Genomic DNA, 24,529 nt, shown 5'->3' with positions numbered 1-24,529 from the left:
TACCATGTTTCATTGTGATTTCTCAATCCTTAAGTCAGATATTGCAGTGTGTTGTGTTTTACATATTTAAAACTGGTGAACGCAGTTGAGCTTGGGTTTGCACTTGAAATGCAGAATGTTGTCCTGAACATGTACACTAGCTTTTGCTCTGTTATCTCAATCTTCAAGGGTAAACATTTTTCCAGCCCCCCCCCCCCCGGAAATAGGTTTGAGGGTTGAGCTGTGATTCATACTTAAAATTCAGCATGGTGCTCTGAATGTGCACATCAGCTTCATTTCTTATGTCTCATTCTTCAAGAGAAATTTCGTACTCGGGTCCAGCATCAGTGTTTGACATCCTTTGCCAGCTGCCAGCATATCAACAAGATTCATTGCCCTGGGGCTAGGGATGGCAGAGAATTTCTCCACGAATCTCTGGGAGGCCGAATGCCAACGCATTCGGGCCCCAAAATTGGTGGAGAAACGGTCCGCCCCCCCCCGGAATGGGACTTACCTTTGGCGAATGTCCCTGGCGCTGGAGGGTCCCGGCGGCGGTTTGGCGGCGGCTGGTCTTCCGACCGGCTGCCGCCGCCGCTATTTCCCTGTAAAAAAAACAAACAACAAACGTGATAGGCTATGTAAAGATTTACGTAGCCTATCATGGCTAGATTTTCCAAAACCCCCGTGACAGGCTACGTAAATCCTTACGTAGCCTACCACGGCTGACTTTGGGAAAAAAAAGAAGAAGCACGTATGCAAATGGCGGCGCCCATGGGCGCCGCCATTTGCGTTCCTTATTTGGGCATGTGTAGTCTACGTAAACATTTACATAGACTACGGCGAAAATAAGGGCAACGCAAATAGCCTTTTTCCAAAAATAACCTTTTTCCTTTTCCAAAGTCAGCCGTGATAGGCTACGTAAGGATTTACGTAGCCTATCACGGCTGACTGCAGGGACGCAAACAGCGGCAGCTACGGCGGCCGCCATTTGCGTCCCGGCCGGCCAGGAGGATTCGCGGCCGGAGGGACGGGGCGCCTCCCCCCGGCCAGAATTTCGGCGGGGAGGAACGGAGTGCCTCCCCCCCACCGCAAAGCAAGCTGCGGGACCAGGTAAGTGACTTTCGTCCATCCCTACCTGGGGCTCCATTTAATTGGGGGGGGTCACCCTGATCAGTGCTGGGCAACTGTGTCTAGGTGCTGCTATTTTCATTTTCCACAAAGCCCCCAAAGTAGTGCTGCCCCAGCTCATTGTGGGAATTAAAACAGCACCTCCCACGCACTTGGAGTAGATCTGAGCAGTGGAGACTGGTAGCTCCCATGTCAGTGGGGCAGTGAATCCATTCCGGGTTTCAGTCAGAACCAGTCAGAACTCTAAAGGAACTATACAAGGTGCGGAGGGGTGGGCAACTTGTGGCCCTCCAGATGTTTTGGTCTATAACACCCATGAGCTGTCACCATTGGCTAGGCTGGCTAGGGCTGATGGGAGTTGTAGGCCAAAGCATCTGGAGGGCCACCCCTGCCGGATAAAAATGTCAGCTTTTTTCCCTGGCAGTTTCCTGTGCTTTTAATAGTTGTGTAATTGAAGGAAATTTAGCAGGCATAACTTTCCCCATCACCCTAAAAAGTGTCACTGCTGAATTTTGTGCTTATCATAAAGCTGTAGAAGTTACAGGAGCCTCGTCAGGAATAAATCTAGCAACTCTGATTTTTTTTGTAGGAGATGACTAATAAAATATTAATTTTCTTTAATCCCCCAAACACATTTCTTCAGATTAGCAAAGTATTTATGGCTGGAATTTGTCATCTGCAAAAGTGTATTTTATATACACACTCTACTCGCCTATGGTCACAAAAGTAACAGCCCAAATAGCTTTGGTTATTGGGCAGCATAGAAATAATAAATAAATATAATAAATATAATAAAGTACCCCACAATATCACCTTAAAAATTGCTACAACTTTTCCAGTTGTAATATTTTGAAATAACTACTTCTAACATTTAGGCTGCAATCCTATACACATTTACCTGGGAAGAACTCTCATTGAATATATTGGGGATTAGCTGCGTGTAAACATATATAGGATTGCATGCTTAGCGTCAGCATTGTTCTTGGAGTTATACCAGTGCTTGAATCACAGGGCAGACAAAGGGTGCAGGGTCCCTTTTACCTTTTGTTATGGCCATGTAGATATCTTTTTTAGAGCGCTATGGAGGGACCTATGATTGGCTAAAATTGGGCAGATTTAGGCGATGGGGCATGTGGATTTTATTACGCTCCCTACCTTTGTCTCCATAATTCAAACCACAGAAAGGACCCCTAAAACATGAATAAAGTTGGGTTCTGGCCTGTAATCCAACGAGGTATTTACGGCTGCAGTCCTATACTTACCTGAGAGTAAGTCTTATTGGATTCAGTGGGACTTGCTTCTAAGCAGACATGTATAGGATCGTACTGTAATTCTGTAATCCTATGGACACGTACGTGGAAGTAAGCTCCGCTGAAGTTAGTTGGATTTCTGAGCAGTTGTAGGACTGCGTTGCGTGTTTCTCAGTAGCCCAACAGTCAGATGCTCCTAAAGCCATTTCACTGTCAGTTTGAGACAGCGAAGGAATCTGGGCACTAACTTGAAACCCATTTCTTTTTCCTTTTTATCCTCCTCCTGTCCAGCTTGGCCTGCAACCTTTAAAATGAATTTTATGACGTGTCCCTTTTCCGGAATTGCTTTTGGACGGCGTGTGCCTGTGCGCGCCAGAGAAGTCTCTCTAGCGTTTAATAGCCAGGGGAATCGACGCGGAGGAGCAGGAGAAGAAAGGGGGAAAGGGAGAAGGGCATTTGGCCTTCAGGCCGTGCAGCGGACAGCTAGGAAGGAAAATCGCTCGCGAAGACAGGAAAGTGTCCCGACCAGCCTGTCACGGGCTTTCCCGGCTGCTCGGATGACTCACTCGCCAGTGTGGATGGGAGGGGGAGAACCTCGCTCGGGCTTTGCATTAACGGGCCCCCCGCTGACCCGGAGTTTCCCGCCCCCCGCTTAGGACCTGGCACTCGCCAGGCTGCTGGCAGCCCTTACGCGCGCTCACTCGCCCCGTCGTCTCGGCTGCCTGCCTCCCCTCCCCCTCGCCGACAGTCCACACACAGGCACCACAGCCTCCGAAAAGCGCGGGCAGTGCAGTGGCCGGCGCGTGCGGACGCCTGCCCTGTTCTTTTCTCTCTGCCCCCCTCAGAAAGAACCGGGAGGGGAGCCGCCTCCTCCTCACGAGACGGCAAACTTTCCCCATCCCCAAAGGCGGCCAGCAGCAAGCAGCTGGTTGAACAAGGGACACCCTTTCCGTGACACAAAACCAGCTTCAGCCCAACCTGTAGGCTGCGAGGGAAGGGTCCTGGGGGCGCGGGGAAGAGGAGGGGGAATTCCAGCAGGATTCGAAGTTCTGGGCCCAGAGAGAGGGCGCGCGCGGGGGGGGGGGACACCCCTTCTACACCGTCCCACTAACTTCCCTTTCCATCTGTCTCTCCTCGCCCCATCCGCCGCCCCCCTGGAAACTGTTCCAGCGGAGAACCTCCCACAAGGGGGCTGGAAAGGTTGGAGACCCGTTTTGCTCTTCTTGATTCAGCAAGTCCCCTCTTGCAAGTAGCTGCTGTCATTCTTGCGCGTGTGCGCGCGCGCGCGTGTACACACGAGGGAGAGAGAAAGAGAGTGGGCAGTAGGGGCGGGGGCGCTTGGCCAAAGGAATATGCACCTGGAGGTTTGTTGTGGAAAACCTCGTTACCTGGTGAGTGGATGCTGCTGCCATAGGAACTTTGCTCGCCCAGGCACGAAAGAAGAAAGCGGCCTCGGACTTGGCGCACCACAGCAAGGGGACGCCCTTCAGAAATACCACTACTACGGCTGCCGCAGCAGCAGCAGCAGCAGCCCCACCATCGCCAAGAGGATCCTCGGAGGGCTTGGACGCGCCACCCCGGCTGGGAGAAGCCCCACTTCGGCGGCGGCTTCACGGGGGCGCTTCACAGAAGAACGGGCAGAGCGTGTGCGCGCCTTCGCCACTTGTCAGCTGAGCCCGAGGAAAGGACCTGAAGAGAGCGATGGCGTAAGAGAGCGCGTACGTATCTTTGAGGGGGCGGCGGCGGCGGCTCCGGCGCTTGTGCAGGTTCGAGGGCAACGGGACAAGTCTATTATTATTATTATTATTATTATTATTATTATTATTATTATTATTAATATACTACTACTACTACAGGAAGGGGGCGGTGAATGAACAACAAGCGAATCGCCAGAGAAGCGCGTGAAAGTCTTATCAAACATAACCAAAAGCCTCGGTAGTTTGTAGTGCAAGAGCGTAAACTTTTGCCTGTTAGGAAAAGGGGGCAAACTCTTGGTGTAAGTACTACGGAGCCTTCTTTTTCTTTCACTGTCCGGATAAATGGCATCGACGTTTCCTTATCTGCGGTTTGAACCTGCAGATGTTCTTAATACGGTTTGCGTGTTCGGAGTATCTATCATCCCATTCTGAGGCTAGAATCGGCTTTTCAGCGAAAATCGGGATGGTTCGCTCTCCTTCCCTCTTAAGCGACTTCGTGTTATTTTTTGCCTTCTTCCCTGGTCCTATATATTTTTTTATACCCGATGTTTTATTCCGGCGCCAAACTTTCGTTAGATTCTTTTTGGACGTGGATCTCCAGATTGATCGCCAGCTCTCGCTCTCTTGTCTCATTTTCAGTCTGCCTCAAGTTGTTGAAAGTCTGCTGGGGAAACGGAAGGAGAGAGAGAACAGTGTCTGAAAAAGTTGAGACAAATATTCCCTTCAGGAGATTTGTCATCTTGTTGATGATTAAGCCGAGTTCGATATTCTCCCCTCCGCTTTTGCTTTGCTTTTACTGGAGCGGAGCACTGGGTTTGCTACCTGCACTTTCAGTTTAAAAATACTGACTGGTAACCTTCTTAGTTGTGTGTGTGTGCTTAACCGTCATCGTCTCCACTATATTCCGTACTGAATTATTATCAGGAGTCTGGACAGTAGATGCTTCACTGCAGTTTCTCTGTAGTGAATTCCTATAACCAGGAAAAGAATTCCAGAGCCAGGAGCCTGGAGGTGATTAAGCAGATATTTCTGACTTTGGAGACAGCACTAAACCACAGGTAGTATAAAAATCTACAGTGATGTGTATGTGGTCAAATTACAAGGGTGCCTTGTAAAGTTTTTGCATGCTTAGGTAGGTGTCAGGCTGCAAGTTGAGGAAAATTAGCTGCTGTAGCTTTCCCCTCCTGATAACTCCTCTTGGGGAGTTATCTAAGTCCAGGGGAGACAGCGGTACTAATCCAACTCTTCTAGCTTCTAGGCAATACTTTTCTCCCTCTTATCTGAGCAAAGCTTAGTTCCCTATTTCAGAATTTTGGAACATGTGAAGTAATATTAACTATTAAGTGAGAGTGCCTTTGAACATGTCCAGAGTGCCATTCTCTCATAACAACCAGGCCTCCACCCCCATATCTTGGATTACAGAAATAGTTTCCAAGGCAGAGTGCTTGCCAGGCTACCTTGAGCCCTGTGAGCACTTGTTTTAGAAATTAAGCAGCTTCACTCACAGTTCTTCTCCAGTAAGATGTTGCGATTGTGGTCTACAGAGGCAGCCATTTTCATTAAGAAGGCAGTGCGAGCTGAATGTTGAAGCACTCCTTTCCTTTCCAGGAAAGGTCACTGTGGATTCAAACAAATATTTGCAGCAATGAAGACCAAGATGTGCCAAAACACAATCCAAAGCATCTTTACACGGCAGTAAATGCCACTGAGCAGGACTGGCCCAAGACATTTTGCTGCCTGGGGCGAAGGACAAGATGGCACCCACTTCCCAATTCTGTGTACAAAAGCTGACCAAAATGGAAGTTGAATCTGACTTCAACAGTTGTGACAGAACAGTGTCCTCTGCCCCGCCTGAAGGCAGTAGGCAAGTTAAGGAGGAGCAGGGCAGGCCACATGGCGCACACAGCTCTGCCCTCCAGGACCTCACTGCCATTTTCCGTGCTGCTTAGTATGAGTCACCTGAAGCAGCTGCCTCACTTTATCCAATGGTAGGACCGTCCCTGTCACTTTCAATGGAAATTTCTCCCTAGTAGGTGCTTAAAATTGCAGCCTTAACAATGTACTATGCAGCTAGTTTAGATGCAGGGTGAGGACATCATCAGTGTCCTTCACTGGCCACACAGAGCAGCAGTCATTACCACAGTCCCAGAATGGCTCCAGAAGCTAGGAACCTAGATCGAGCATGGAAATGTTTGCCTCATTGCATAACCAGAGGCTACTGAGACCTGATTCAAATGCAACCTTTGTAGATGTCAAGAACTTGTGGTTTGCTCCCATATTGTGTTGGTAACATCTTGAGATCTGCATCATGAGCATACCTCTTGTATCAGTGCCCTCAAAGAAAATGTGGGATGCTGCAGTGCTCAGAAAGGGGCTAAATCTCCTTACCTTTTGCAGCAACCCCCTCAGGTATTGTTTTTAGAAGGCTGTGGGGGCCATGATTTGGCTAAATTGGAAGTAGTCAGGAGGTGGGACTTGTGGGTTTCATTAAGAGCCTAGCCCTATTCAGACATTTTACATGTTGTGACTGATAAACATATTAGGAGAGAGAATGCGTTAGCCCCTCCCCTCCATTGTTACATTCATTGCCCTCTACTTGTAGAAGGTGACTTTCTGAAGAGGTGGAGGCTCTCCGTGGGACTGAGAATGCTGGAAGATCAGTGTTCAAGATTGCTGTCCTCTTCAGACAGTCACCCTCCACAAGTAGGGGGCAATGAATGTGATGACAGAGGGGGCAGGGCTAGCAGACTCCCTTTCCTCACATGTTTATTAGCCCCAGATAGAGAACACCTGAATAGGGCTCCTCCTTACCGTTATCCCATAATTCAAGCATTGGGCTACTGGTATGTGATTTGAGTGAACATCAGTATTACCAATGCAATGTGTGCAAAACTGATCATGGGGGAACGGCTTATATTTGAACTTGACCTGACAGTCATCTCTCCATAGAAAACAGCCATCACATGGTATCTTTAAGTGGCTTCCATCCTGAAAGTGTTCATTTGAATCCACCCAAGGGACTATGCTTTTTAAAATCTTAAATACACATGCATATCTCTTCCTTTGCTTTTACTGGAGTGGAGCACTAGGTTTGCTATCCTTTAGAGCAGGATAAGATTTATGATCACTCAACTTAGTGAAAAGAGCAAAGTCAGTTGAAAACTCTACTTTTGGAAAACCACACATTTTTGTAAACTGGGGAAAGTCAGGACCACAGTAGACTCATGGGACATCTGTTTATGATTTCTTCTACTTCTTTACTAATTAGCAGCCCCATACATGTGCTTTGAAGATCAGGAAAATGGTTGTCTTGGATTGGGTGTTTAGCCATCTCATCCCATGTCCTTTCCTTGATGTAAGTTGTGTCCCCCCCCCCCCAATTTCTAAAGCTCTGATTTTTTCTGCAAAGAAAAACAAATTCAGGTTTAGATGCTGTACCTGTCTTTCCCCTCTTCACAGCTTTGAGAGGTGGGTTACATTGAGAGGAAAGTGTTAAACACGTTCTCTCCGGGTACCACTCCCCTAAAGCAGTAACATGTGGCTGCTAATTAGAGTTGGGTTTTTGAAGGGAGATCCTAATTGGAGATCTCCCACGTCATGCCTACTAGGTTGTCCCAGAGGCATATATTGCTATTGTAATAAAAGAAATGCTAGAAAGCAGTGGTAGGAAGTGCTTACTGGAGAATTAGTTTATTAATATGGCCCTTACGTATGGTCACTGATCACTGATTTGACTTGGAAATTATCCACATAATTTTTAGGAAATTGTGTTAGTGATTGCTTTATGACCTGCCATTGATCTTTCAGGCACTGAAGCCTAGGATCACTCAAGACTCAGAACTTATTTCAGCTTTACTGGAATATGTGAAGTAACAATATGGAGAATGCTTCTGGGCATGTGCAAAGTTTCTTTCCCCACTACAGAGTGCCATAGCCAGCTCATACATACACAAGCATATGGGATTAGAAAACTTAATTTCCAAGTCAGTATTCCCATGCTGACAATTCCCATGCTGCCTGGGAATTGTGGGAGTTGTGGTCCAACACATCTGGAGGGCACCAGGTTGGGGAAGGCTACAGTATAGCTTCTGTGCAGGTTGAAGCATTAGAGATACAGAAACCAACCACTGGAGAACAGGAGTAGCTACTAGCCAGCAGATGGGTAGTTGTTCAGTGCTGCAAGAAACTCTAGCTCAGGAATGGGCAACTTGTGGCCCTCTAGATGTTTGGGCCTGCAATTTCCATGATCCCTCACCATTGGCTGAGCTGGCTAGGGTTGATCGGAGTTGTTGGCCAAAATGTCTGGAGGGCCACAAATTGCCCATCCCTGCCTAGCTTGTGTTCTCCTCCACAGGTGAGGAAGCTGTGTTATACTGGGTCAGATTATTTGTCTAGCTCAGAATTGTCTACTTCAGTGAGCAGTGGCTCTCCAGACTCTCAGCCAGAGAGAGCACTTCCATATTACCTTTACATGATCCTCTTAAACTGGAAACAGCAGACATTGACCCTGGGATCTTCTGCATGCAAAACATGTGCTCTGTCACCGAGCTATTCTTTATCAACAATCTTCTGTATGCATTGATACTACTGGGTCTGCTCCCTTCCTCATAAGAAAGAACAAGAGGATATTTCCTTTCTCTCCATTCCCAGCATGGTGCATTATAGTGGCAGCATTGTTATGCATGACTAAATCTAGTAACTACTAGAGATAAGGGAGCAATTCATTTAGTTCCCATTTTAATTCACATTTCCCAAACCAACTTGCAAACCAAACCACAGTTATCTGTCAGTATTTGCACTTTGAATTTTGTGATGCAGTTCTCTGATCAAAAATTGCACACAAAAAGTGTATATGAGTTAAAATAATATACCAAAATACATTCTATTAGAGGGATTAGGCAACACTGTATACAAAAATGCATATATTAGGAGAAGTAAGCATGAAAACACCTATGAAATTTCACATGGACTTTAAAAAAAATTACAGACTGATGCAGAAATGAGATGGAATGAACTTTAGATTGAAAAAAATAGAAACAGAGGAAAACCAAAATTGACAGATTTGGCCATTCCTAGTAACTAGTATGTTTCCTCATACTGTTTTACTACAAAGTTTATGCATATGTGGACAAGCCCACTATAGAAATTTGGGAATACTACTAGTATACTGACTTCCAACAGGATTTTTCTTCTCATAAACCCACAGTTTCTAATGCTACTGAACATTGCCTTTAAATCCTTAAGTTCATTGACTGAGTTTGGAGACAGAGAGTGCAGCTTCTATCAGTCCATGATCTTTAAGTATATCCCATCTCCTCTGATATGGTTAGTAGCCACAATCAGTGGTAGATTGTAGACATAAGTTGAAGACTCTGGTTGCTGGAAGTTCTACCACCATGGGTGCTTCCAGATGGAGGGCTTTTAGTGCTACCAATCAAAAGGCAATGTTTTGTTTTTTTCCTCCGGTAATGGAAAGAAAAAAGACAGAAGAAACAGTGGGAAAACATGGCAGAATTACAAATGGAAAGCAACTACATCTGCCCCCACTCCCCATAAAGTTCTGTGAACAAGGCAGGGTGATTGCACAATAAAAGCCTTGTCTAAAAGCATCCCATATCACAGAATGTTGTTTTGATCGCAACAAATAAAAATATAAATACCATCCATTCTACACATGTGTACTTATGATTACTAATACATTATTAGTAATACTAATGACTAATTGATGAACAATAATGAAAGGCTAGTATAGATGAGGTCAAGTTTCTATATTAATTACTTTTCATATAAGTAAATGCAAATTTGCTTTCTCATTAATATTATCCTCCCATGGAAAAAGATTAAAAACATATGGGCAAACAGAGGATGACTCCTGATTGCAAGACTCTCCAAACCTGAATGGGAAATCAACTTTCCCTAATTCAGAAATATACCTGAACAAATAGGGCCTGTAGCAAAATGTTGTTGCAGAGTGGATTGTTCTGTTCAGTATTCTGAACCCTGAGTTTTTTTCCTTGGGTTTTTTTTGGTATTTCTGCAAACCTTGGGGTTCCCCTGAGTCTGCTGATGCTCGCTTTTGTGCATGGGTGTTGTTGTTTGGGCCACACAATGATCAACACTTACTTCTGAAGTTCAGAAATAGAGGGAGTGATCTTCTTGCAGCCTTGATAAGAACTGTCATCTTATTTCAGTTTCGGAAACCATCTTCCCCATCCTACAAACCAAGATACTTTAGAACTCCTCTTCAGAAGCAGAGTTTCAAAATGGAGAGTGATTCCATAGAAATGAATAGTATCAGCATTACTGAGCCCGTGTGGTGTAATGGCTATAGTGTTGGACTGGGAGTTGGGAAATCCGGGTTCTAGTCCCCACTCGGCCATGAAAGCTCACTGGGTGACTTTGGGCAGTCAAAGACTCTCAGCCCAACCCACCTCACAGGGTTGTTGTTGTGAGGCTAAAATGGAGAGGAGGAGAATTATGTGCACTGCCTTAGGTTCCTTAAGGAGGAAAAAAGGTGGTATACAAATGATTTTTTTTTAAAAATGAAATAAATTATAAATTATAATCCAATAAATTTGATTCAGTCATTTAGATTTTATTTGTTTAGGACTCAATCAAGACCAAGGTTTTCTTTCCCACTGCAAGTGGTAAATTAATCTGCTAAAGCTAGGAAAATTGTGTTATGATCAGTTATTGCTGTTGTAAATGGTCATTATGCATTATATATACTCGAACTTTTCATAGGAATTTCACAGATTGTAACATGTAGTCCAAAAAAGTGTATGCCACAATAAATCCATTAGCTTTTAAGGTGCCGTAGGACTCTTTTTTGTTTTGCTCTAAGACTTAAATGCCTACCTCTCTGGAATTTGGACTAGACCTGCCAATATCAGGATCACTGAGCAATCTGAGTCAGTCATGTAGCCTGAGTCATGTCACTGAGTCAGTCCGTAAGTATCTAAGGAAAATCCAGTTTATCTGTGAGTAAAGGTGGTGAAGCTAGTGGAATTTTTGCATACAAACTAAGGCAGTCATAAGTCATGACTGTTGTGTAATGGCATGATGGGTATCGAGATGAAGAAAGAGAACTAAACATTGGAGTGGTCATTTCCTTGCTTCTGTGACTTTGGCCTCAGTGCTTGCCATGATGATGATGATGATGATGCAGTGGCTACAGTGCATCTGAAAGGACCTCAAGTGTCCTGGAGGCCTTGTCTGCTAATGGTAGGTCCATGGTGTTTAGCTGTGGTGAATTAGCGGATTTTAAAGCACACCTTTTGTATGTGCATGTGTATGCATGGAGAGCACTACAAATATCCCCCAAACATGTGCTTTGGCGCATAAAGTAGCAGGCCCATAGCCAGCCTAAAATTTCTGGTGGGGACTCCAAAAAAGTAGGAGGGAGGGGCAGTTCATTGGGTTTGCAGGTCTATTAAAGACAAAATTGTAAACTGTTTTTTTAATTATTTGTTTGTAAACAACAAATGTGGGGGGACAGAGAAGATTTTGGCCGGGGGCAGCCACCCGCCCCAGCCTACCCCTATCTACAGGCTTGTAAACGAGTTATTTCTGGTAACACATCTATGGATATCCTAACACTGAAAAGCAGCCCCATTGCTGCATTTTGCTGAAATGCATCCATAGATGTGTTACTGCAGATAACTCTACCAAAGTGACTAGGCACCTTCTTCCAGCCAGCTTGTGGATGCGAAGATAAATAAATGCATCAAGGAGAATTTGTTCTATCCCCCCTTTCTGTCTTTGCATGATGACAAACAATAGAAAGAATTCGTATTCCAGGGCACAAAATGGCTTTCTGAAATGGAGACCAAAACTCAAAGTAAAATTTAGATTTAGTGCTAGTTGTATATGTAATCTGACTGTATAAACCTAGCTGGAAATAATTTTATATTCCCCTGGTGGGTTTAAACTGATCAGTACATATGTCTTCTGCCTCTGTTTCGGCATATACCTAGGCTGTGTTTCCACCAGCAATTTACTCCAACCTGGCTGCGTGGTGAGGTCTCTGTGTTTCCATGATGTCGTGGCCATTCAGCACCAGCCCTGCATTTTATCGCAGAAAAACCACTTCTTCTGAGACTGGTTATAGTCCGACTTTTCCAGCTTACTTCAGCTCCATTACTGACCTGCTTCCACAACTGCACTGGGTTCAGTATCATAGTCCTGCCCATGGGACGTGTAGCCCAGCCCTTGTGGGTGTGTCGCTCACTTGCCTGTGACCTCAGTGACCCAACTCTTTCCTTCTGCCTCTTTTCTGGAAGTTCCATCACTGTTTTGGAGTAGGATGCCGAGGGACCAACTTTTGAAACATCATTGAAAATAAGCACTAGAACACTAGTGCAGATAAGCCTGCTATCGCAAGCAAACAAGTACTCCCACTACAGCATGGAAATTAGGTTTATCTCAAGTTGTCTTCCATCAATATGCATACCCTCTATGTCAATATCTTGCTATGACTCTATCACACTATCACTCAATCATGAAATAGCACTAACACACATTTGCACTATCACGTTAACACAATTGCACGATAGCGCATTTTATGGAACAAGCTTCCTTGACCTCAACAGGAGTCAGCAGGCACCCCTGAACTAATGCGCTACTGCACAATAGCACTATCACATGTTAGCGCAAATGCGTGTTAGTGCTATTTCACGATTGAGTGATAGAGTTATGGCAAGTTACTGATGTGGAGGGTATGCATATTAGAGAGGAAGGAAAAAAAATGGGCGGAATTGGGCATACGTCCAGGAAGTCTACTCAGAAGTAACTCCCACTGTGATCAATGAGGCTTGTTCCCAAGTTTGCCATTAAGGGGAGTAGAGCCTGGAGCGGGGAGCTTCTCTGGTTGGTTGAGCAACCCCTGCCAGTCTGATGACGTTCACTTCCAATCCCACCCCACCTGGAAGTATGTTTCTGTCAGCGACTTATAATGGTGTGGAGAAGTTGTAACTGGAGCAGCGCACTGTGGGAACAATGGGAAGGGTTGCGGTGCCTGTTAACGTGCAACTGTGCCTTTGCTTTTTCACTCCCTTCGTTACAGTGTAATTGCGCTTTAAAACTCTCTTTAAAGGGGGAAAAAAGGGCTTGGAATGCAGGGAGGAGACTGGCCAGAGTGGGAAACTGGAGTGGAGCAGAAGGGGGAGAGGGAGGGGGGGACTCAGCAAGAGGAGGCAGCGGGAACATGGATGAGGTAATCAGATCCAACTCAGATTCCACCCAGACTTCACCCAGCCATCAAGAAAATAATTCAATTAGAACTCAGTGGAAACAGCACAGAGCCCCAGGCTACAGTGATGATAAGCTGGGACTTTAAGCACTATGGACACTGGATAAGGAGAAGATGCGACTGGGGAAACATTCACAACAAAGTTGCAAGCCAGGTGAAGCTGATAGTGTGGAAACACATCCCTAGAGAGAAGAACTAGCAGTGGTCTGGAAATATCTTCCTAGTGAAAGTTCCTTGAGCTCTAAAATGTAAATTGCAGTCTTTTAGCATATTTTATATGCTCCAGAACTGAATGAAAACTGATTGATATATTGTGGCCTGAAGATACGTTGACTATTAGTTATCTAGTCAAGTTAAGCTGGAGTACTGGGATGTAACAAAATAGGAGTTCCACTGAAGTCATTGGAGATAATGGACTAATCTTAAATCTTGCTGAGACAGCAAATAAATGGTTGGAAGGAATGTACTGGATGGGACCAGCCTCACAGAATACGCTGTTATACTAGCTGGATAGAGCATTACAATAATGTTGCAGCTGGAAAACCTATTCAAATATTTTGGATCAGGGTGCCAGTCATCTTAAATCAGAGTTTTTGTTTAATTGGCTTATAGATGAGGCTATTTTTTTCTTGTTGATGTATCATTAATCAACAAATAGAATTACATTTCACAGAACAAAATACAGACATGCGGACCAAAAATGACTAAGCCTCTCCCCTAAAGAAAGTTAGAGTCCACCTTGGCACAATATCATATTAGATGGTACTATACTGTTATGGCATGCTTATTGAAATTGGCTTTTGGCAGACAGTGTTAGCAGGAGTTGGATTAGATAAGGGTTTAATCAGTGCTAATCAGGACTTTGTGATTAAGAAATTGAGCCCTTGGAATAGACTGAGCTATAAATCAAATCAATTTATTAATTAATTTCCAATTTATCCATATCAATGTGTACTTTCTAAACAACAAATAATTAAGCGTACTCATTAACTGGGTTTAGACAATGTAGCATGGCTCATTGTGGGTTATTTATTAAACCCACAATCAGCTGCAGCACCTGCAGGAAACACCTTGCATGTGCAGCTCTCACTTGGGGGTTGTTGTATCATGTGAACCCAGCAAGCATGGGTTATGCAAGGGTTAAACAGACCATGGGTTATGCGAGAGTTATTTAACCCTCTCATAACCCACGCTTTCCAGGTTCACATGACACAACAACCTCCAAGCAGGGGTTTCATATTCAAAATGGTAGCTGCATACCACAGCCTCCCTGTGGGTTAAATAACCCATGTTGGGATGTCGTGCCACTTGAACTGTCCCAGTGCCTTAAACTACTACATTTGTAAAAGCGACAAACTCTTATGCTAGCAACTTGCTATTTTAGTAACTTCAAATGTCACTCTTTAAACATTTTATTGTATATGACTAATAGCCATTAAAAACAACATACCTTAAAACATCATGTAATAACAGAACATAAAACACAAGTCAAATTAACATACCACTACACAGTCAACTGCAATAACATTCAGAGTGACTTCACAGCCTTAGCAAATAAAGCTGTTTTATATGTAACATAAGGATCACAGTCTGACAGTAACCGCTAAATCTTCACATAGATACTTTTAGCCTGCAAAGATGCCAAAACATGTCCCAAGAACCTCTTGCTAGGGTTTTGATATAAAGGGCAATGCAATAAATAAGGTGAGATATCCTCTATGTCTCCCAGACCACAGATACAGAGCCATAGATTCCTTAAAACTTGCCTATGTCTTACATCCAAGAATACTGTAGGCATGATTTAAAAATGGAATTCTGTAAATGAAATTCTCAATGAAGCAAAAGTGAGAGTTTTAAAGAAACAATACTATTGAGAAAAAATAGGAAGTTTGATAAGCTCCAAATACAAATTATTATCCAACCCATATATCAAATCTCTCAACTTATTTTTGCCTCCAGGAATAGTGGATATCAGGTGGTAGATTTTTAGAGACCAACAGCTCTTGACATGACTTGCCTCAGCCTCCATTCTTCATTCCTTCTTTCAAGCAAAGTTGTACCTCAAATGTCAGGCTCCTTGAGGATTTTAACATTTTAGAAACAGATGTTTTGAAAATGAACGAGCTTTCCTTAAAAAAATACAAATACCTTAAACTAAACAGTCTTTAAAAGCTAAATGAAAGGGAATAGCATGAGGAAAAATAATAGAAAATTTGAGTAGGGCTAAGTATTTAAAACAACCCTAAGATTTAATTGAATAAATCCAGAGGTGGTTTTAATCCAATACATGGCCTATAACCTCAAAGAATGTTCAAATGTAGGCAGGTAGATGCAAGGTAAACAGGTAAGTATATTGATACAGTGCTTAATCTTTTAATACATAAATAAAACTTTATACTGGTGAGGCTTATTTTAAACTGGAGTCTGTTCAATGAAGTCAATGTTTTGTTTTAAGAGTTCTTCTTTTGCTGGACTTGTGAAGTTTGGAGTGCATTTCTCTATCAGGGCTACTCCCAAGATTTTGGAATGCCATTAGCCAAGTGAAGGAGGAATTGTCTCATTTCACTTTGATATGATAATCATATAGGACGTCTCTTGTGTGGTAACTATAATGTCATCTACTTGGTTGATTTTTTAAATTTAGATCTAAAGCTATTCTAATTATATTTTAAAACTCTGTCCAGAAATTCTGAACCAAGAGGAACTCTGGTCAGATGTGTATATAAGTAGGTATCCAAAAGTCTAAATAACTTTCAAATAGAATCTGTTTCCTATTTTGAAGTGGCTGTATTTGAAATGGGTTTGGGTAGGGTATGGGTATAGTAAGAATTTTATTGTAAGCATTTTCTTTATAGCTCACAGCTCTCCTTTGAAGCAATAGCTCAGACTTCTACCTCTTTCTTTTCTGTCAAGTAAGGACCAAGGATAGAGTCCAACATAGCTTATATTTTGTTTGGCTGTATAGTAAAGTGAGAAATTATAAATCCTAGAAACAGGGTCCTTTGGATCCACAGAGTGGTTGTGAAACATAGGTTCAAATGAAGAGAGTTGCTTTGATCCTTAGTCAATAAAACTATTATTATTTTATAGGCAACTGCACATTTGGGAAAACCACTCAAACGTCAGGTGTGGTTGGTCTTCACAACTACTGGTAAGATTTCACTTGATTCTGATATATGAGACCCACACGTTTTCTTGTTTTATTATTATTTCTAAAACCTTTCTTTTTCCCCATGTGGATTCAGGACTTTTGCTTTATTGTATGTATGTATGTATGTATGTATGTATTTATTACATTTCTATACCACTCATTAGCTGAAGCTCTCTGGGCAGTTTACAAGACAAAGCTTAAAACCATAAAATACAAAATATAGTAAAACATAATGTAAAAACTGTAAGTTTTGCATATGAACCATGCCAAAGGTGAGGTTATGGAGGGTAACAATTGTCTCTACCTATCCCAGTTCAAAAAATTCACAGTGATGCTGGATGCTGGCAACAACTAGCAGGCCTGTTATCCTTTCTCCCCAAAATCACAGCCCTCAGTGTGATCATGTTGCTGTGCTTCTCCAAGTCAAACATGTTGTTTTACAGTTCTATGCAGTGCAATGCTAAGCATGTTTACTCAGATGTACATCCTCCATGTTCAGTGGAATTCCGTTTCTAGTAAGTGGGCTGGTTCACATGATATGGCCAGGTTATTGTGGATTGTTTAACCCATGATGAGCTGTGTCACATGCTGGGCACATGCAGCCACCATTTTGAATATGAAACCCCTGATCACTTGAGAGTTGTGCCATGTTGTGCAAACCCTGCCCTCATGGGTTATTCAAAGGTTAAACAATCCTCACATAAATCTACTACTAATTGAAACTTATGTGAGGGTTGTTTAACCTTCAAACAACCCACAGTGGCCAGGTTCACATGACATGGCGCAGCTCCCGATTGCCCCATTTGGGGCTTGCAGATTGAAAACTGCAGTCACACACACCTAGCATGCACTGTGGCTTATTGTGAGTTAAATAATCAACGATGACCTGGCCGTGTCATGCCAACCAGGTCAGTGTGCTATTATTAGTCCAATCAAAAGATTACAAAAAATGTGCAAGCTTTCAAGATCTCCAGATTTCTTCATTAGACTAAAAACAGGTTGGGTTTGGGATGGATGGGAAGGGAGAGAAAGAAAAGATAAAAACTGACTTGATGTTGAAGTCATGGTGTCTGCATGATCACAGTCTTGAGATGGAATGGGGAGGAAGGGTCTACAGACATTCAAACAAGGCTCTAGCAAGTGATGCGAAGGTTTCAGGGTTCACCGGGAGCTGCCCCTAGGGCTGCTGGGAAGAAGAAAGGCAAATAAATTTGATCCTTTATTTTTGAAAATATAAAATCCAGCTGTTTACTCAGAAATCTTGGGCATGTGGATTTTGGTGATAACACTGGTATCCTTGCATTGGTGAGCTGATTAACAAATGTAGTGTGATTTAAAAATACCTTTGTCCCTCATTTAAGCCACAAGAGATAGGATGCTCAGGCAGAGTAGCAGCTTGGTAACCTACTCAAAAGCAAACAGTGGAAGTGTCACTATGTATCAACCGGGTTATGATGTCCAGTATTTGTGAGTTAGGGTGCAATCCTATACCTGTTTAGGCAGAAAAAAGGATGACAACTCCCAGCATTCCCCAGCCTGCCATGCTGGCTGGGGAATGCTGGGAATTGTAGACCTTTTTTCTGCCTAAACAGGCATAGGATTGCACCCTTAGAATAACTGATTTTAAAGCCAGAAAGTAACCCATAGTGACTGAGCTCAGTGATGATCAGGTATTTGAGTATTTATGTTGACTTTTCTAAAATGCTATTTATGTTCTTCCCTTTTCTAGATTTATTTCCCAAGTAAAACTCCCCTTCTATTTACATTTACATATGGCTATTTACATTTTAAAAACTGTTCCCATTAATTGCATTCATGGAATCAATGTCTTGTCTAGTTTGGCCTTAAAATGAGTGCTGTAAAAGACCAAGCTCTGTGCAACACCTTCCTACCCCACAACTCCACAGTAGTATGAATCTTTGGTATGATTCTTTAAACATAAATTTTGGTTGAATATTGTGTGATTTTACTGTAACATTATTAGAGTTTATTTTTTGTTGTTGTTTAAATATGTGACCTACCTTAAGTCTTTGCAGTGAGAAAAGATAGATGTCTAAGGGCACAATCTGTTGCCAAACACTCCTGCACTACTCCCACTGAAACCAGTGAAGCTGCAGAAGAGATCCCATGAAATCAATGGAGCTTGTGCAGAAAAACCTTCTGGTGGGGTGTGTCCCAAATAAGGAACTAGATAGGCACATCCAACCACCTGCATGTACTGAGTGCAGCATACCACATTTGCAGAATTACTATAAGCTTAAGTGAGAAAAAAATGTGGTGAATATTTTTATCATCATACTGGTATCCCACTCTTTCTGTAGGGAGCTTGTTAGCATGTGTGGGGTTTATCCCATGAACAACATGGCAAATCTACTTCTCTGTTTATCAGCAGTGGCTGGTGAGATGGTCTGCTGATGGGAATTACTGACTGCCACTGTGAAGCCATCCAGGGGGTAGGGGAAAGCATACACTTACCCGTAACTATGGCAGGAGGGTGGCAGTAGAGATGGGGTGGCCTCAGTCAGCACTGTGCAAGCAGGTGGTTGCTGGTAAGGATGGCCTTTCCCCTTCCCCCTTTGTTGTCCCACAGTGGTAGCACTTGGGTCATACCTGAGAATCTGTCTGTCTGTCTGTCTTTCTTCTATAAACACTATCAAAACCCTATGTGCTACTTACTGCAGCATACATTTTAAAGGAAACAAACAAGAAGTAGACATTTTAGAATAATCAAGAATGCATTGACGTAGACCAGATAAGGCCCTCTGCGTACTGCATTGCAAATATACCTCTGTCAAGTAATCAAAGTATATTGTTAATGAACAAAACTGAATGAATGTGCAATGTGTAATCTCCTATTTATTATGTTTACACTCTTCTAGTGTATTATAAAACTACAGAGAAGAATGATTTTGATTTGCTGTTGATTTATAATGCTGTAGTGCACACAGGCTTGCCAAGAGAATGACGCCTCTTTGTTTTCATGTTCTTTTTCTCGAGAGCCAGTCACTTGTGTTAGGGCAAGGTACATTCTGCTTTACTAAAACAAACCCTGGGAATCGAAGAACATTCAGCCCCATCTGTCCCTGGTTGAATTGCAAAATGTGATTTATGTTGCAACCAGCCATGAAAATAAATGATATTGCTTTTAATCAATAAATGTTCCTGCAATCTAGAACTTGAACAATGCAAACTAACAATTTCGCATTTATCTTTTTGAGTTAAATAAATTGAACTGGGGCTTGTACCTTCCCAGAGTTGTCAGCAGGAATCTTGCTATTGCTTCTAACACAACCCGCATTAGACCGTTCATTATTTTTAAATACATAGATGATAAAGATGGATATAGTAAGTATATATCAAGAGAGAGAAAGAGAGAACGTGTACATGCGTTCACATGTGTACATGCTTGTATATGTTTGTACCTTTGTCTTACAGGGAGTGAGCTTGGCAAACCCTTTAAGCAAGTACAAGTAGGATTTTTAATTCGCATTTCAGAAACAAAAGTAACTTCCTTGCCATGGCATCTATTTTTCAACTGATCATTAGTACAGGAGCCTTGAAAATAGTAACATCCATTTTGGTTTTTGGTTTGCTGTTCTGGAACAAACCTTTGAAACAGTGTTTGCTTTAAAATAAAGATATGTAATGACACAATATGGATTATTCCAGTGGAGGATGGTGGCTCTAATGTCAGTGGGGTGGTGAATCAGCTCTGGATTTCAGTCAGAACTCTAAAAGAGCTATCCAAGGTCCTGAACCTATTTTGGGGATAGGGTTAACTTGGATAACTGGGTTTAACTGAAACCCAGAGCAGATTCACCTCCCCATGACATTGGAGCCACCAGCCTCCACTGGATTATTCCCCATTTACCCTGACACTAACAACCATCATTTACTTCTGTAATAAACATGCTGACTTTATTTGTATTGCTTTCAATGAGAAAATCTCCCTCTCTCTCTCTCTCTCCCTCTCTCTCTCTCTCTCTCTCCCTCTCTCTCTCTCTCTATATATATATATATATAACTATAACTGCAACTTCTCTAGTAAATTCTTCACTGAAATTAATGAGCATTCTCCATAAGCAGAGTACATCTTCCATTCATTTCAGTAAGGTTTATGATGTGGGTGACAGTTTCTGGTAGTTCCTGTTTGTATTTATGTTTGTTTGCTTCTTTGATTCAGTGCCTGGAAGTTTCCAGCCTTCGCTATCTAAGATGTTCCATGAGATGAGCACCATATTTTTGTAAGGCTACAAATGTTGACACTTGTGGTCTGTTTTTTTAAAGTAACTTCTTGACCACATTTTCAGGTGTCACCAAACAGGACCAAGTCCATTCTGAAATTCAGAGCTGCTCTTGTTTGATCCCAGAAATTATTATTAATTTAATTATTATTCAATTATTCAATTAATTATTATTAATACAGAGCAGCTACTTGATTTACCCTAAATCTCACAGTTTTCTAGAGTAGTTGCCCAAGTTTGGTTAAAGAGCTATCGGAGAGTAACTGATGGAAGTCAACTTCTGTCTTGTGTGTTATAGAGAGGGGGTTACAAAGAGAGAAGGATAGTTTCATACTTAAAATGTTATTGATGCAAATGTTTTCACATATTCCTTGAAAATCACTCTAAATATTACCCAACACATCCACACCATTCAGCTCATTCATATTTCCTTCATTCGTGTAAAAGGCTTCTACTCCTTCAAAAATCCTCTCCCCACCAATCAGCTAATGATGGAAATGATAGTCCCCCAGTTAACTAGTCCAGACAGTTTAAAGTTTTATGGTGGTAACGGTGGAAGAAAAAGCACATATGTTCACAGGTGACACCAAAAGTACGGAAAAGCTGAAATGAAACCATCAGTCTTCAGAAAAGCATGAGCCTTAGTTGACTTAAAAACTGGATTCGTGTGCATTCCAAATTGCACTAAAGTCATTTACATAATGAATAAATAGCAGGCGAGGGGTAGTGCTCAAATTATGGAAATAAGGATAGTGGGGCTTTAATGAAATGGCTACTAGTCTTAATGGATGTGCTGTCTCCAGAGGCAGTGAGCCTATGTACACCAGTTGCTGGGGAACATGGATGGGAGGGTGCTGTTGTGCTCATGTCCTGCTTGTGGGTCCCTGGTCAACAGCTGGTTGGCCACTGTGTGAATGGAATGCTGGGCTAGATGGACCTTTGATCTGATCCAGCATGGCTCTTCTTATGTTCTTACGAAATCCACAAAACTGGTTCTAACTCCTCCCAGTTTTAACAAAATCATGCCCTAGCTTGTAGCCTTCTACAAACAGTGGCTAAGTGGGCTGATACAAACGGGGAATAGGCTAGGTCCCCTCTGCCCACCCCCACCCTCACCCTCAGACATTTGAGCAAAAGAGAATGGAGTTGAAGGCACTTCGAGGTATATGTGACAATGCTCACAGACACAATGCACCTTTCCATTCATTTAGTAACTACTCAATTTCTCCCCTACAAACACAGCTCAAATATCTGACTGCATGGAATACATGAATGGTTAGATGGGGAAACCAGTCCTAATATATGGAGCACAGTAATCTGGAAGTGGTTGAGATACTGCTTTTTGGCCTATGTTAACTATAAAATTAACATATATACGTGTTAAATAATGGATATATTTTGGGAATATATACAACATATTTTATTTAACTGACTTTGCACTTGTTTCCTTAAATTTTTCCCTTTCAGAAGTAGGATGTTCTGATGTGTTTTATTGTGCTCCTGGCCTTTAAAATGTAAACTAGCACTGATTTCGTATCTTGCCAGCATCCTAGTACTGCTTTTCTGTGTATGCTTTTCTTTCCCCTTCTTTAAATGAGGACAAGGCAGAATTTTTTTTAAAAAGAGAAATGGGGATTCTCTTCTCAATGGGAGTTTCCAGTCCATAGTTGTTTTTTCACTCTGGACTGGCTTCTTTCACTTGCTCAGTGTTCATTCCATTTCATGGCTGGTTAACTAGTAGAAAGGTATCTGACCTTACTGTTAACTTCTGCTTTTGAAGGGGCACTACTTCCCTTCATTATAGTTCTCAGTAATAATTTATCCTTATCCCCAGAGCTCTTTCTCTGGATTGCATCTACTTTGATGTTCACACAATCAATATTCTCCCCTATGTAGTTTAACACAAAGCATTGCTCTGCCCTCTTGTATTTTATAAGTGTGTAAGTTATTATTATATCCCTTCCCCCTCCCTTGTAACAGGCTTAATGCACTATGGATAAATCACTGACCGTGGACTGATGTCTTCACCACCTGGGGATCTGTACTGCATATCTTTAAGAGTGCAACCATTTGGCAATGAACGCGAGGTCATGCAGTATGAGCCACCAGACAACAAGTACTCCTCACAGGCCTGGGATGATCAATGGACAGCAGATTCTACCTATCAGAATTCATGCAGGAACTCCTTGCTCTTCTGATAGAAGCACCCCAAATGGAAACCTACCAACCAGCTCACATTTAAAGACCTCTCTTGGAGGAAATGCCGCTCCTCAGAGCAATGCTATTGATTGCAATATTCACTTCCCTGCTTTAAGTCCCAGGAGACAAATGATTACAAATGGGAAGCCTTTATTCCAAGTCCCACAAGCTCCAGGGCTGACAGCACCACAGTTTTTGAAGCCAAAGCAGCAAGAATTTGGAAATAGTTTCACTACAAGCACAGTTAAAGGTAGGATTCTTTTTTTCTAATAGTGCTCCATTTTGTTTTTCTTACATGCTCAGTACTATTATTACCAGGAAATGATATTCCAAGCTCAGTAGTATTATTACCAGGAAAAGATAATCCAATAATGGGCTTTTATACTGGAAGGATACTTCCAAGAATACAGAGGTTTCTTTCCTTTAACAACATATATCAGATTTGAAGAAGGTTCTCAATATATCCCACTTCTGGCCATGTCTTCCTTTTCTGTGGGACTCTGTGCAAGTATTCCCATATGTGATTGTCTCCATTCACCACTGCTAGTCATCATCCCTTTCTTATCCTCTACCTTGTCTAGTTGCAGAATTCACAGAATCATAGAGTTGGAAGGGGTCTAGTAGGCCTTCTAATCCAACCCCCTGCTTGATGCAGGAAATCCAGAGATAGAGCATACCTAAGAGATGGTTGTCCAGACTCTGCTTGAAACCTCCAGCGAGGGAGAGTGTCCCCCCCCCCCCGGTAATTGGTTCCACTGTCAAACTGCTCTTACCATTAAAAAGTTTCTCTTAGTGTTCAACCAAAATTTACCCTCCTTTAACTTAAACCCATTAGATGTAGTCCTGCCTTCTGGGGCAGTAGAGAACAAATATTTCCCCTCTTCAATGTGACAGTCCTTCAGGTATTTGAAAAGTACTATCATAAGGGTTGTACATCTTATTATCAGTGTGCAGTACTGGACTGGCAGAATTGGTGGTACCAGTCATAGCCATATACACAGTCAGCTTCATGGCACATACATAGGCTGTATCCACACATAACACTAAACCAGGGGTGGGCAACACATGCATGTTGCCCTACCGCCTTCCACTGCAGTCCCCACCATTGCTACTACTGCTGCCACCTTGTTGCTCAAATTCCTGGAGATGGCCCCAAAATCAGTGATTTGCTGTTGAATTTCAGCAGCAAACTGCTATGGAAGACAAAAATGGACAAATTTAGCTTAGCATTCCATAGTGGTTTGCTGCTGAAAATTGGAGGCAAATTGACAATTTCTAGATTCATGAATTCAGTGGCAGGAATGCAGCCCCTGGGGGAAGGTGTGTGTTCCAGAAGCAAAAATGGCCCTGGATCCCCCCCCCCAAAGTTACCCGCCCCTGCACTAAACTATAATTTAGTGCTATGTTCATGAGCAGAAAACAGCCTGCACAATGTACTGGACTGGCATGCTCCCCCTCACCTCTCCTCCTCCTGCATGACTGGCAGGAGTTAAAAGCCACAATTCAGTTTCACTTTAGCAGATTCCTGGTTTGTTGTTACGTACAAACCAGGAATTGTGGTTTGAAATTAACTCTAGTTTGTTAAACAAGCTACGAAAACAACCCTGAAAAACAAGAAGCTTGTTGGCTGA

The 24,529-nt window shown here is 42.6% G+C and overlaps 1 protein-coding gene and 2 long non-coding RNA genes across 4 annotated transcripts in view; 1 reads left to right on the top strand and 2 right to left on the bottom strand.

Annotated features, from left to right (window-relative positions):
* Positions 1 to 4,060, bottom strand: part of LOC146352580 (uncharacterized) — a 37,310-nt gene extending 33,250 nt beyond the window's left edge. Inside the window, exons 1-2 of the long non-coding RNA XR_014787772.1 lie at positions 3,746 to 4,060; positions 494 to 581 (exon numbers count right to left, since the gene is read on the bottom strand). This is a non-coding gene — a long non-coding RNA (uncharacterized LOC146352580). The remainder of the gene's footprint in view (positions 1 to 493; positions 582 to 3,745) is intronic.
* A 10,145-nt stretch (positions 4,061 to 14,205) lies between these two features.
* On the bottom strand, positions 14,206 to 24,403 carry LOC146352579 (uncharacterized). The gene is made up of 3 exons (XR_014787773.1): positions 24,359 to 24,403; positions 17,505 to 17,641; positions 14,206 to 15,380 (listed from the first exon to the last, which is right to left on the bottom strand). It is a non-coding gene; the product is annotated as an uncharacterized LOC146352579 (long non-coding RNA).
* Positions 22,776 to 24,529, top strand: part of GLIS3 (GLIS family zinc finger 3) — a 231,346-nt gene continuing 229,592 nt past the window's right edge. For both annotated transcript variants that reach the window (XM_084834415.1, XM_084834416.1), the window contains exon 1: positions 22,776 to 23,148. In XM_084834415.1, coding sequence (XP_084690541.1) covers positions 22,776 to 23,148 — 373 coding nt within the window. The remainder of the gene's footprint in view (positions 23,149 to 24,529) is intronic.

The sequence above is a fragment of the Heloderma suspectum genome, chromosome 2 (genome assembly GCF_057233095.1).
Source record: "Heloderma suspectum isolate Gila_16-S chromosome 2, 16-S_ref, whole genome shotgun sequence".
Classification (NCBI taxonomy): domain Eukaryota; kingdom Metazoa; phylum Chordata; class Lepidosauria; order Squamata; family Helodermatidae; genus Heloderma; species Heloderma suspectum.
This window is presented reverse-complemented; position numbering and strand designations above follow the sequence as displayed.